The 14,727-nt window shown below is 39.3% G+C and overlaps 1 protein-coding gene across 2 annotated transcripts in view; it reads right to left on the reverse strand.

The window, feature by feature from the left end:
- Positions 1-1,824: 1,824 nt before the first annotated feature.
- zfr (zinc finger RNA binding protein) overlaps positions 1,825-14,727 on the reverse strand; it is a 31,039-nt gene continuing 18,136 nt past the window's right edge. Inside the window, exons 10-20 of one of the 2 annotated variants that reach the window (XM_030059325.1) lie at positions 14,570-14,689; positions 14,083-14,228; positions 13,801-13,966; positions 13,471-13,673; positions 12,903-13,053; positions 12,576-12,717; positions 10,097-10,194; positions 9,135-9,230; positions 7,076-7,187; positions 4,056-4,153; positions 1,825-3,114 (exon numbers count right to left, since the gene is read on the reverse strand). In XM_030059325.1, coding sequence (XP_029915185.1) covers positions 2,932-3,114; positions 4,056-4,153; positions 7,076-7,187; positions 9,135-9,230; positions 10,097-10,194; positions 12,576-12,717; positions 12,903-13,053; positions 13,471-13,673; positions 13,801-13,966; positions 14,083-14,228; positions 14,570-14,689 — 1,515 coding nt within the window. In that variant the 3' untranslated portion in view covers positions 1,825-2,931. Of the gene's footprint in view, positions 3,115-4,055; positions 4,154-7,075; positions 7,188-9,134; positions 9,231-10,096; positions 10,195-12,575; positions 12,718-12,902; positions 13,054-13,470; positions 13,674-13,800; positions 13,967-14,082; positions 14,229-14,569; positions 14,690-14,727 lie in introns of those variants that run through there. The other variant, XR_003928710.1, reaches the window with a different exon arrangement.

Below are 14,727 nucleotides of genomic sequence, written 5' to 3' on the forward strand. Positions count from 1 at the left end.
GAGAGCATCTGAGACGGCTAAATTAGGGCTGCACTGAAGTTTAATAAGAGGAAAATGTACCTTTTCTCTATTATTCTGTACTCCTCCTGTATGATTGTCATGTATGGTTGCAAAATGCTCAAAATTCTCCCGATAATCCATGTAAAAATTACACTTTTCACTGATTTGGCAGTATGGCCCAGTGCCTCTGTTTGTTGCTTCACCATACACTTGCATTGTTCCATAAAGAAAAAATGATGAGCTTTCTCAGATTTTTCAGGGTTCGCTTTTCCAAATCTCCTAAAGCATTATTTAGATTATTTTAAGGGCTGGGCACAGAGTGATCCACACCGTTTTGTGCAAAATCACTTTCTCAATACATCCATAACGATGCACATAGTCTTGTTCCTTAACGCGACATGCCTGGAATGCATCCTTTCACAGGTTAGCTGCTGTACATTTCTGCACTATTGTGTAACGTTATCAAATTTTATTCTTTGCCAGAATTCAAGTTTCCATGTCTTTGGTCAATGCCTGCAAATGTGTACTGTAAAATATTACTTTTAGTTACAATGTTTCCATCTCTTCATCTACTGCCTGCTGTCTCATGAGGCAAAAAAAAAAAAAAAAAGAAGTCTCAAAATGTGTGAACATCCAAATGCTAGCCTAATCCTAGTGAAACACATTCTATGTAAAACAGGTCAAACAATGAATTCTGCAGATTCGCAAGTTTCTCACCTCATTTCTTGTCTTGTTGATGTTGGGAGGAGAACAGCTTCACATCGGGCTCCTCTCAGGATAATGCAGTTTGCCTCATTCTACCAGTGTGTCAGAAGTGTTTGCAGGTCTGATGAGACCAGCTGAGGGAATACTGCTAATGACAACATGTCACAATCTATATCAAAAGGAATGTATAAGCATTATGGGTTAACTTGTTGTCTAAACTGAGCGCACGCTTCTTAGCTTAACATTGATTGTCATAATTGCTGTGTAGTCAGTCAGTTTGGCAAATTATAATTCTCATTTCAGTTTAGCTGTGGTTTTACATGTGTAAGTTTACCTGCAACCTGGGAGCCCACTTCCTGCTGTCAGATGGGAGGAGGCTGGTTGGGCTAAAATATTTAAGTCATCATCATTCTCTGACAATGTTTTAGTAGTTGTAATTTTCTGGATCAATTTTGTAATACTTTCCTTGTAATTTCTCTTTAATTTTCTGATCAATTTCTTCACTTGATTATTTTCATGGGAACATGATGGGAACTTGGGGGAAAAAAAAGGTGATGAGCAAATTAGCAAGAAAATACCAGAGCATCAGTGAACCAAAAAAAACAAAACAATAGAATTACTAACAGAAAATTATAGAAAATCTGACCAGAAAATTAGCAAAAATAAATAAAATAAAATTGCAAAAAAACAGTATTTCTACTTATTAAACATATATTTAACCATCAGATCAGTGATGCTGGATCAGTGTCAGATTTCTTGTGAAATGCATTCACAAGAAAATGAGCTCTCAAAGACCAAACCATCTGATTGGTTGCTGTACCTGATGACACATGACCAGATGACAAATTACACATTATCAAGAAACGGCCGGTGTGGCTCATAACATCTACGACTGTGTGAAAGAACACATTTGCTGTTGGGTGTCATCAGCAAGGGCAGCCTGACCATTAGGCAAAGACCCAACGAGAGACAAGAACAGGACAAACATTAACTATGAGGCCAGAGCAAATTTCCTCTCTTGCACCAGCATAATCCCTCCCAGTTATCTTGCCAACTTTCTAATCCTGGCCAGCCCTTGCATGCATACTTCACTTTAGTCAGAAAAAGACACATGACTCATCCTTCAGGAAATGTATTTATTCTGCTCCTTGTAAAGCAGAATACACAGCCTGGTGGGCATTCAAGAATGGACCTACATTGAACTGCAATTACAACATCAAAGTTACAGCTTTTCCCCCACTGTCATAATTTTAATTTCATATAGGTTACTGAAATGAACGATGCAGCACCAAACCAAGATAAGGGCAAGCAAGCCTGTAAAGTTTTCCATTAAAACAAATGTTAAAAGCCAAAACACAATAACAAATGATTTGAACACTGTCATGCTGTCCATAAATCAAAGCTTTTTTATCTATTTCAAGATTCTAGAAATATTTTCATATATGAAAATTTAAAGAGACATATATAAAGCTACATTTAGGGAATAACTTCACTACTAACATAAATGTCTCGAGAATTAACATTTTTCTTCAGAACTGCAGTGCAATGCCACATGGATCTGTTCACTTAATTGCGGCCTAGCCGTTAGACATGACAAGACCACAGCATCAAACACCACTTGCATTAAGCACAGAGAAATTAATATTCAAAAAGAACAATTTAGAAAACAAAAGTTGCAGACCAAATGAGGTGTTTCACAATGGCTACAAAACTAAGTCAACCTCTGAATGAAACTATAAAATGCATGAACGAAGGCATTGACATTTATCTTTAGCTTTTCCTTCTGATCCACAATATAGATTTAACAAACAAAGATCTGGCTCCATTTTTAGATCTTGTGAGGAATGCCTTTCCTCACAATTTAAAAACAAAAAAGAACTCTCCAGAAAGGAGTGGCTGCAGAGCTTAGGAAGCCAATGTCAGGAATACTTCTATTTGAGAAGCATATCAGGTAAAAACTGCTTACTCTAGGAAAGGCTTAGGTCTGAACTTAAACTCTGATCAATATACAGCTAAAACATTACACATAGGACAAATTTTGGTTTATGTAGTACCAAGTGAAGCTGCAGTCACACCAGTACACCTGTTGTTTTACAAGACCAAGCTGGAAAAAAACACTGGTCTTAAGCCACTACACAGGAGGCAGTGCAAACTCAGTTGTTAAATGCAGTGAAAACAAATACATATATATGTATATAAACAACTTTAAATTGTTAAAGGGGAAGCCTAATAGCTATCGTAATCCTTCTTGTCTTTTTTGCCTTCGCCCTCAAAGCTGTCCGTCCCGTCGCTGTTGTCGCGGCGCCGCTTGCGGTTGTTCCGGATGTTGAATCGAGGGTTTATCTGCGGCAGCGGGTCCATACCCAAAACTTTATGGATCTGTCGGAATGCCAGCAGCCTCAAAGCAAACTGCTCAGAGAGAAAAACAGAGAGGAAATTTAAAATCGCTCACTGAATCTTTTACTGGAACTAAAGAGTTATTCACATACAAGGAACTCCCAAGATCTTCGATGTACATTATAACTTTCATAAAGTGTATGAGACACCCTGGTGACTGAGTCACTTGGATTAGTCTGTTCACGGCTGGAGATAATAACAGGATTTTATGCTCCATGAAACAAGCTTAAAATTTAGCCTGACTTGAACTCGAATTATGACCATAACATTTTCAGTTTAGCCATCCAGTTCATTTCAGACATGGCTGTTTCTATCCTTACAGAGAAGCCAGCTCTAACAGGTGCAACTATCTTTCAGACAAGCAGTTCTTCAAGATCCTTTGTTTGAAAAATACAGGTTTGGTGAGAACAGCTACCAAGGAAGGTTGCAGTTCTGTGGTTTGGTAATGACTATCCTGTTGCTAGTTGTTTTTGCCAGTGCAGTTTTACCTGTGCTTGGTTTATGTTGTTAAGACTTCACAGATTGTTCCTTGACACATTATGAGTTAGCTACAGTTCAGTGATTGCCTCAATTGCAGAAGCATCAGTTACAAATACAAATACTATTAACTATTTGCCATCTGTGGAGCTCGTAGTTTTTTTTTTGTTTTTTTTTACAATGTTCACCCCCTGTATTTGTATTATGTGACTAAGCCATTTTGTAGCATTATTCTATGACATATTGGTCAGCCTGACCAATTTGTGATTTTTATGCCAATATTGTTATTTGTCAAATTTCTAATTATGTTCTTTTGTCAGGTGCCCTTATGGTATCCTTTGCCCTCAGTCTGTCTGGTCAGTTCTTCAACTGTACTTTTTTTACATTCTCCCATCTGACCATGTCATCTGGAGCCATTTTCATTTGTAGCACATGTCTGAATCAGCTTGACAGATGATGTATAATTCAAAGTGTACCTGGGCACTTGAGGTAATGTCCTCTCTTTGCTGCTCTCCCATTGCTGTTAGGGTGTCTGCAGGATTCTTTTCACAAGGATCTACCAATCCTGGCCCACCTGTGTAAAATATTAAGAATTTAACTTTTATTTCATCAGGTTTCAAAACTGTCCTTGCAGCACTCTCAAATCACACCAATTTACACAACACATATACACTTTTTAAGAGCTCTGGTGTGCATGTTTGGGCTTAGTGAGACAATGCTGACTAAAGTCTGAGTAAGAAAACCACTGAACCCGATCCAATTCATGTGTCATAGTGAAATCACACATGTATTTTTCATCATTAGAAGTCATGCTTTACAGATTTAGATCTGGGGTTTAGTTACTCTTTAAGTGTGGTCTGTTGCATTTCTGACCAAACGTAACAGTGATGTGGGAATGCCAAGTGTGAGACAATTACATCACTACAGCAAGGTAAAAATTTCAGTCACTACATGCAAGCAAAATCTAAGGGTGCTTTCAGACCTGTGGCCCGTTTGCTTTGTTCCGATTCAGGGGCTTAATCGATACAGTTGTTTCGTTTTTCGTTTGGGGCGTTTGTGTTCACAGGGCAACCATCCCTGGCGGTTCAAAGCTGTAAACAAATGCCATGTGCGAACCAACTGTTCTCTCATTGGTCAGAAATTACCCCGAAAGAAGAAGTTTCCTCTTCCGTTCTTACCCCGGAAAAAAACAAAAACCATGGAGCATCTTCAGCGTGTGTGGCTAGTTTGTTTCTCTGTGTTTCTGTGGTTAATGTACCCAGTGGCGGTCCTGCCCATGTTGCCGCCCTAGGCAAAATTACTGCCTTGCGCCCTTCCGTGTTACTACTCCTACCTACTTTTTATATGGACAAAATCTTGTTTGAATAAAAAGCCACCGGCCACGGCACCGGTCGGCATCAGGCGGGCCGGTACCGCGCCCACCTGGTCAGGTCTGCCAGATCTGACAGGTGAGCGGCGCTGATGATTTTTTTTTTTTTTTTGCGCTTGTGCCGCCCCCCACATGACATGAAAAAATGCCCGCTTCGCCCATGCCTAAAACCGCTACTGAATGTACCGGTGTTCTGTAACGGAGGAAAACATCCCGTTCTACCGGGAATCAAGACTGCGCAGGGAAAATAATATCATACTGCATCTACTGAGAAGAAGACAGGCCGCGACAAGGAATTGCCGACGAAGATGGGCTCTGACGCTGGTTAAACCACAGTTATGAGTGAGTTGTGTTGGTTCCTGTGTCGATTATGTTCTCACTGCAAACGAACCGCTCCAGGGCTCGAATGGAATCGAGCCGAGACCACCTCTTCTAGGCGATCTCGGCCCGCTTGTTTTGTCCCGCATCCGAGCGCAATTGCTGTGTTCACATATGTCCAAATGAACCGATCTTTAGGGGGAAACGCTCCCTGTTTCGGAACAACTGCTCAAAACGGGACAGGTCTGAAAGCACCCTAGGTTTTTCTGCTTGGGATGATCACCTTTAACATTCAAGACAGTGTTCAGATTCAAGCAGAAGTGAGCAGTGCTGAGATTCCAATGCAAAAACTTGGTGGTGTGAGGAGATGATGTAAAACAACAAATTTTAAACCTGTGCCTTAAACATTAGCCCAAGAGGTGAGGAGGACCCCAACAACAAATACAATTATTCTGACAATTTAAAGAGATAGAATGTGCCGTAGGTACCCGTACACCAAAGACTGTAATACTGCTGGAAAATGATTTTCTAATAAACCACAACTTTAATCATGACCAAATACATATTTAAATGTATGCTGCCTATTAAGACAGCAAAGGGCAACATAAATATAAATATAAAAGAGATGTCTCATAATTATATAGAGTTATTGTGCACAGTACTCATGTGTGTTGTATGAGGCATCAGATGGTTCTGGACACTTCAAAATAGATAGCTTTTCATCCCTATTTCATCAAAATCAGACACCAGCCTATGAACTTCATGGTTTGGATCTATTTCAACAATCACAAATAGGGAAAAAAAAAACCATGGTGTATTTTTTTTGGTTTTGTTTGTTTTATTAGCTACAAGTTTGAAACAAACAAAGGTTGTTGTCCACACATTACACCATTGACGGCGATCACCGTCAATTCATATCCAAACATTGGCTGCCATTGACAGAGATCATCGTCAATTCATATCCAAACAATGACTGTCAATGACGGCCTGTGACGTCAATTAGACTTTTGGTGGTTTCGGTGTTTAAATAGTCATAGAACAAACTATTCTGTGGGTCTTGAAAGATCACTTAAAATATTCTAAAATGCTGGCAGTATGGGGCTTTCTGTTTTGAAAACGGCTGGCAGGCAATGAGTTAAACTCAAGGACTCATTACACATTAGGGCTTGGCTTGTGGCAACCATGTGACAGTGTTGTTTGTTGTTTAGGATGTTGCTGTAGAAAGTATAAAGAATGAGACAGAAGCCAGACATATTTATTTCCACTGTACTTTTGTAATGACATGATGGAAACTGATGTTTGATTTGGCCCGCTGGTTGTTATTCTGCTGTTTAGCTTCAGTTTATGTCAGGGGGACTGAAGATCCAGCCGTTTCATATATTGAACATTTGTTGAATTTAATCTTGTATCACAGACTTCTATTACTTCCATAAAGCTGCTGCTACAGAGAATTGCCTTAATGGAAACCATGAGTAGATGTAGCAGCAGCTGGATAGCAAGGAGTGTACCGTCTGACCAAAGACAGTCCATAAGTTACACACAGAAATGCTGCATCAAGAAAACTATCAAAAAACATTGGCACATGTGACAAACTGGGATTGATCACACACATGCAGTAGTTTTTGTATAGTATTGTGTAGGTAACTCACTACGGTAAACTAAAAGCCCAATGACTTAATTTTCCCCTTTTCAGTGAGCTCACTCTCTGGTCCGCTTAAAGAGAAGAGTTTAGTTTGATTAAAAAGGACCACTTGTGAAACACACTTATACAACAGCTGTTATGCTAGAAAAGTTAGCTTAATGTCTTACCAGGGAGTAATATGCCAGAAGAAATACATTCGAAGACACGTCTCAGTGCATCACCTGGGCTGAGTGGGGCAGAAGCACTGCTGATGGCCTTCTCAACCAGCAGCTCCATGGCCTTAACAACATTGATGTGTGGTCAGTGAAAAATGCCTGTCTAATGCATCTCTGTGTGCATTGTTAGATTTCACATTTTTAAAAGTTGGCATGCACTTAATGGCAAAACGTTAATCATTGTCAAATCACTGAGGATCAGAGAACTGTTCACTGTTCAGTATGGCTTTAACCAGGGACAGGCATTTCAGGGAAAAAATCCTATTCAATAATCATTGGGAAGCATATGACAATTTCTGTCATAAGCTCTCATGCATTTTTTAAGAGAAGTCAATAGCCACATAAACTACTTGATTTTTTACAATCTTGTGACTTTGACAATTCAAAACCTGACCAGTCAAAACCCATTCCTAGTTTTACTGGACCATCTATATGATCCACAGAATGTAAACAGAAAAACACATCCATAAAGCGAGCCATGATTTCAAATGGACAAGCAACAAGCTAGTTTCACATATAAAAGGTAAAAATAATATTAAAATATCCATAATGTGTCAAGCGTTTAACTTTAAGCTATATGTCAGGTAGAAGTATGTCTTGCCAACAATGTGTTAATTATTGTTGCTTTTTAGTTTAGCTAGTCAGTTTGGCTCAAACATGGATTGTGCATCTCTGAGTCCAATGATATTTCTTACTATTAACAATATTAATGTGAATGGTAACACTAACAACAAAATTACCCCAAAATATTAACATTAATAATAGTGGACCTATAACTCTGCTATACCCCTCTTGGGGTATAGCTGAACACTGCTCCATCTGGTAACTGAAAACAAAAAAACTGAATAACACAAAGTCCTGTCAAAGATGATGGCTGGGAGCACTTCCAATGCTAAACCACTAAAGAGCAATAGAAACAAGCAACACGCCTTTCCAAGCCCCCGTCCAATCCCAGCTGTCACAATGAGACAGAAGGCTAGATGTAATTTGGGAAAAGTGTCAATTACATGAGGACAATGTCGATCACACTTACACTTCTGGAACGGCTCAGGTAATTTCCTTTGCAGCATTTTCTAAATTAGCCATGGCTTTGATACAATTCCGGTCAAAACAGGACATATTACACTAATAATATCCACCCGATCTAAAATTGATCAATGGGCTCTTGCAGAAGACATTCAAAGCATTCAGAAGAGGTCCAGCTTTTCAATTGTCATTAACTTCAGTGCCAGAATCTTATGTAGAAGAATGAAAATGAACTTTATGATATGTTGATGCATTTGTATTTTGTCTAACTTAGTCATAAGTGCAACAATGGGTTTTCTGACTGGAAGTATACAGGTTTCTTGAGGTTAAGTCAATGTTTTTCTTCATCATCTTGCAGCATATTATTGGCCTTTAAAAGACAGATGGCACTGTAGCATGTGGCTACCATGCTGATTTCCTTGGTAGACACTGTGATTAAAAAGAGACCATATGAGTGATTTTACATATTTAGTAGTATCTACAAAATGTGTGTAATTCATGTTTCTGCTCCTCTTTTACCGAAGCAAACTTAAATCGCTTGAAATGGTCTCTTCCAGAAAAAAGGCCCCAGGGAAATGGTGGCTTTAAACAGCAAATTATTAGTTCCCTGGTTCATGAATGGCAACTAAGTTGTTAGCCACAGAAGCCAAATATTTTAAGGTGTGTGTTTCAACCAAAATTCAGATCTGAAAAGAGAGGGATTTTGAAAATCTGTAAAAAGTATAACACCCCCTCCCCCCACCCCCCAGATTAAGGCACTGTCATGTCTTTAAAGCTTGTGTAAACAAAAGCAATACCTGCTGACATATTGTCAGCAGGTATTGCCAGCACTAAGGGACTCCAATTGTTAGTTCTCAAAAAGTCAATGAGTAACATATCAGTGCCTAGGCCTTATGCCTAGCCGCAGTCCAGCAAAAAACCAAAAAGGTATTTTCCAAATACCCAAAAAGCAGCCTTTAGCATGTGAAGTGTAGCATGTACTCACCCAGCCTGGGAAGGCCGACCACGTAGGAACTCGCTGACACAGGTCCCGCAGGATTCGGATGATGATCACACAGGACTGAAGTCCATTGGCTCTAGCCTTTTGATGCAGTAAAGTTAAATTTACTGAGTGACCAAGACTTACAAGAAGAGACGGGACCAAACAACTGTATGGATTCTGTCAGAGAGGTCCAAACACTACTGCGCATAATGGAAGCTTGTAATTGATTTGAGTTGTCTATAAGCCGTAATGGTTTGCAATCAGCTGCCATTCCCAGCAGTATTGTACCTCATCGTTAGTAAGGGAGTTCAAAGTTTGCAAGATGCACAAGAAAGAGGGAACTTCCTTGCCATCTTCTAAACCCTGACCCCAGGTTTCTCCAGGTATCTCACAAACAGGTACTTAAAAGTACAAGAGTCCACCTGAGAGGATAGTATAGGGACTGAAAGAGCCAAGGAAATCTGATTTACTTTGCCTGTGCTTTTGCTCAATTAGCACCATCACAGTAAACTAATCAGATGTTCCTTTCTCTCTCAATCCCTATTCTACAAAAATATATACAAAATAAACACAATACAAACGCTCAACATGAAAGCACTTATTGATGACACAATCTTGTGCAAAGTTACTCTGCAGCCTTATGGAGTCACATGTAACTAAAATGCTGTACTTACAGAATTGAAAAAGGGAATACAAGGATGCCAGTTCTTTGCTAGAGTAATTTGGAATATGAATACTTCTACTGAACTCAGGCTTCTCATCAACACATAATGATAGATATTAACCTGATCCTGTTCACAATGTGTGGCATCCTTGAATATTTCTTTTGCTTCAAAGATAAGATTCGTTTTCAAATTACACCTGATGTTTGTTTTCCTCAATTAAAATAAAATGCAAACCAAAAGGATAAAAAAAATAATGCATCTCATAAGGCTACAATAAGAAAGTAAAATGATGTTCCGAACCTGGAACCACTTAGCGTGGCGCAGAGCAGCCAGAGCGTCAAGGCATTTTTGCCTGTCCAAGACGTCCGCTGGGTCTTTCACCATACCCGAGGTTACATCTAAAAATGGATTTGAATTGTCAAAATGGTGATGAGGAATGGGTGTTTGACCAGGTCAGCAAGGCTGGCAAGAACAAACACATTGCCACACATACCAAATGTCTTTCCTCCCATGACAATGTACTATTGGTGGCCTAACATTTTAAATTTGAAGAAGGTTGCAAGGGTTGCAAATCTGACTTCACACAGATCAACACACATTTAACTGTTTCAAGTGGATGGATAGAGGCAAATTGACAGTGTATGACGTGTTAAGTCATATCTTCTGTAAAATGGGTGTATGATGTGTTTTTGTTGACCAAACGTCCTAGAAAAAACAGGCTTATGTGCTGGGACAGTAATTATCGATCTAGACTTATGTGGGTTAAGGCTCAAATGTTTTGAAGCCAATACCATTTTATCAGGTGCGTTGTGCCCACACACAACGATTTTCTTCAACATGATAAACATAATTAGTCTTATCTCTGGAATGATACACGATACCCTGAGCTTCTTTAAGGTTTTCTTTGCTCAAGTGTTGGGACAGAGAAAGGACCCAATGAGTAATGATTATTAGTATGAGCATGGCACTGGAAACAGAGAGAAAAAAGGACAGATAAATAGTGAGGTGTAATAATGGCTTCTGGAGAGTGACCTGATAAGAGTGGTATGGCAATGGTAGGTGTGGCAAAGTTTTTGGGATGGTGGGAAAACCTTGGTCAAAAATCCTTCCGGACCTGTTGGACCCTACCAAACCTCTGATGGGATTACCTGAAGGTGTTTTTTTTTTTTTTTTTTTTTTTTGCTTTTTGTTCAAAGAAATAAAGGGGTCTTTGGGCTGGACTTGTAAAAAAGAAGGAAAAAAGCTATGGATACATGGAGGCAGTGATGCGTGCTGGATAGAAGAGAAAACAAAACATGAAAGCTCCCAGCAAACAAAAGGGGTTAGGACATCACTGCATGCATACCTAGCATCAGTAGGTTGGAGTAAGACCCCAACAATCATTTTATACCGATGGCTGTACCCAGGTCCAACCAAAGATTCCTCTGTCATAGCCTTCTTCCCTGAAGTTTAACAATACTCCCCTAAGGATAATTGAAATATTCAGATTGCTTTATGAAATAATATGGTCCATCTTTTAAATATTTTTCTTCACCTTTCCACTGTCAATGAATTCAAAAGGATAATGACTGTTGCAAAAACTTTCATTGTTGCAGAATGATTGTGCCAAATTTTGATTCCTTAGGTGTAAAGGAAGACACCAATTCACTCAGGGGAGCACTTCTGAACAGGGGACCTCAGCATGGTGAATTGGTCACCACTAGACAAAAGGAAGATTTGTTTCCTGTGGGGAAATGTCAACCAATGTCCTCTCCCTGGCTGCATGGGATTCTGCTATGTGTCATGTGCCAAATCCTAATTTGAGAAACAAATGCACAATTCGAACTTTCGCACAAATTCTGTGGACAAAGTTGCACAATTAGTGCCAAATTTCGAGTTGCACACAAGTGTCTTAAGTTAAGATTCTGCCTCTTGTCCATTCTTCAGCAGGAATTACTCTGTTTTGGCTCATCATCTGAAGAAAAATTTATTCAGCAACTAGAACTTATGACCCCACTGCTGACAACTTAATAATAGTATAATGCAAACAGAATCCCCTGGAACACAGGAAACAAAAATGAATCTCACCTGGGAATAACTAGACTCAACACAATGCAAACACTGATCATGCTTTGTTTTAAGGGATAGCATTTGAAAGACACTAGATTTACAGAGCAGAAAGCCTAAGAGCATCACTGCTGGCAACTCTTCCACTCTACCAAACATTTCACTAAAAGTAATGAGCTCACCGTGATTAGAAAGGACATGTGAATGGAATTAAATACAACAATGAATTTTTAAAAATAGTCCCAGTTTTATGGTCTCCCATGGACCTCCCACCTTAGTACAACTATAGATGCTCTACAATTTAAAAGTCAGATTTCACTGAAAAGTCAGCTGTTTCAGTTGTTTAATAAACATCTTGTTATGGAGAATAAAAGCACCCAAGTAGTTTGCCGTGGTCAATAAGCAATGAAGAAGAAAAAAAGTCCACAACCAAGGCCATTAAATATTCACATTCACACTTTAAGTGGTGGGCTTGGTCATTTGTTCAAGCACTTCCATCATGGATGTTGACACATTTGCTTTTGAAAGTCAAAAATATCAACATCGAGAGAGCAAGTTGCCCAATGACATCTGTAATAATTTAAAACCATTATCTGTTTTTCTAAAGTGCCAGCAGGGTACTGCTCTTCAGGACATAATCAACATATGGGAACTGATTTCATAGGGGTGTAGCAAAGAGTAAGTGAGGAAAGAAAAGAAGTGCAAAGGAGAGGGTTTTGATGGCTTGCCCAACCTCCATCCCGGCCGTTTTCCTCTCGGATGATAGGTGAAGTCAGTGTGATTGTCACTTGCATCTTCGGCTCCGAACAGGATGTCAGGATGATGGCCGCTTCCTGGATAGACCCCTTGACCTCATATTTTTCTGGTGTTACCATCTGGAAAGTTAAGGTGTAAGTGCAAAAATGATAAGAGATAGTATAGATGCAATAATGATAATGCTCCTCATACAAACTTTCTCAAATAAAGCAATGCTCTGGGTGAAAAAAAAAAAAAAATCTCGTTTTGGTCATCTATGAGAAAACACAAACTGCAGTGTGACATTTGCAGATAGGGGTAGTACTGTTAATTGCTTGGGGAGGTGCTCCACTATGCGGGTGAGGAGGCCCTTGGTGGGCTTCTCAGAGCAGAGCAGGACCAGGTTAACATTCTTGTCCCCACGAAGAAGCAGGCCTTTGGCCAGGACTCCAACTCTCATCACTCCTTTCAATGCTCTAGATAGTTTAAAAAAAACAAAAACAAAACGAAGTTGTGAAGAAAAAATGAAGGAAGATGTCAATGTTTAAACATTTATTTTTTTTAATTTTATTCAGTGTTCAGCACCTGTACATACATTCATTTAATGATAATTAACATCTTTCAGTATCTTGTTTGAATTATTTGTTTAAGCCACATTAAAAGCAGACTCAGTGGTTTATTTTTAAAAGGAAGAAATGCAAGACAAAACTAAGCTGGTATTTCTATGTTACAACTCACAGTAAAATCTAGCCTATTTATAAAATGGTAATGGCAAGGCAATAATGGAATTGCAATAAATTCAAAAAAAAAACAACAAATATATAAATAAATAAAAACTGAAAGAAATGGATAATCTAAAACAGTCATTTAGCTTTCTCTTTCAGGGGTCTCACCTGTCTTTTGGGACTTCTTTTTTTTCCTTGTCCTCTTCCTTGGCTTTGTCCTGATCAGTGATTATGTCTGACACCAGTTTGAGGGCGCGTTCGGTGATGGACACAATCTTCTGAATAGCCTGGAGCTCGTCTTCTGAAGGGTAGATGGCTGCATGTTTGGTCATGACATAGCGGTCGTCTGAGGAATCAGGTCGACGTGGAGGCTAAAAATCCACCAAATAGACTTGTTACAAAATGAAGATGTTGAAGCAATCTTAAGATCAGAACATATCATTTACATATCGCCCACACTTTGGTGAACATTGAACAGCTCCAATAATGCAGGCCTACCACAGGTCCCTGAGGCTGCAGGCCAGGCATGCCAGGCCGGACTCCCAGCAGGCCGGGGGGACCGGGGGGACCCTGGGGAAACCCTCCATCAGGCATACGGCGCCGCTCATCCCAGTGGTGCTGCTCTTCCTCCATGCGTCTCCAGTACATATCTTCCTCATATCGCCTAAGAGAGAAACCACTGCTGGTTAAATAAAAAATATTTTATTGCCAGCATTGTTAGCAATACATCGCTGTGCTTCATGCAGTTTCATGGTTAAAGAGCTTAAAGAGCAAATATACCTCATTTCCATTCTCCAGCGCTCCTCCTCTTCTCTTCTTCTCCAGTACTCCTCTTTTTGCATCTGTTTTCTCATCTTTTCTTCCTGAATCTTCCTGGCCCGGATGCTAGGCTTCACCTCTACCTGAAGGTCTGGGTTCACCTTTTTCTATAACCCAAAAAAAAAAAAAAAAAAAAAAAGTAAAACTGTTGGCTAAATTTCAATTAAAAGAGTACGATCAGAAAGACCAAAACAGGAAAACTTCCATTAGAAATATATGGGACTTTGGGTGTATGAGTGGTAAAGGGGTAAAGATCATCCGCCCACCATCAAAAAGAACATGAGATTTGTATGTCCAGACACTGAAATAAAAATAAATAAATAAAAATCCTCTCTACTACAAAATGACATTTTAAAGGAGGTGTTCATTCCAAAATGAACAAATAAAAATATAAATAAAAATGCAATTATACAAAACAAAACATTTTCATGAAATGCAACCTACAAACCTTGTATTGCAAGCGATGCCTCCGACCTTTAAGATGCATCTCCTTTGCGTTTGGATCGTTAAAACTACATTCACACAGCTTGCAATGGAAGCGGATGACTTTACCTTCATCATTTCGGACCTAGAAAAGAGTTTTAATATGCATTAGACTCAAAATTT

Source organism: Myripristis murdjan, chromosome 9, assembly GCF_902150065.1.
Source record: "Myripristis murdjan chromosome 9, fMyrMur1.1, whole genome shotgun sequence".
NCBI lineage: Eukaryota > Metazoa > Chordata > Actinopteri > Holocentriformes > Holocentridae > Myripristis > Myripristis murdjan.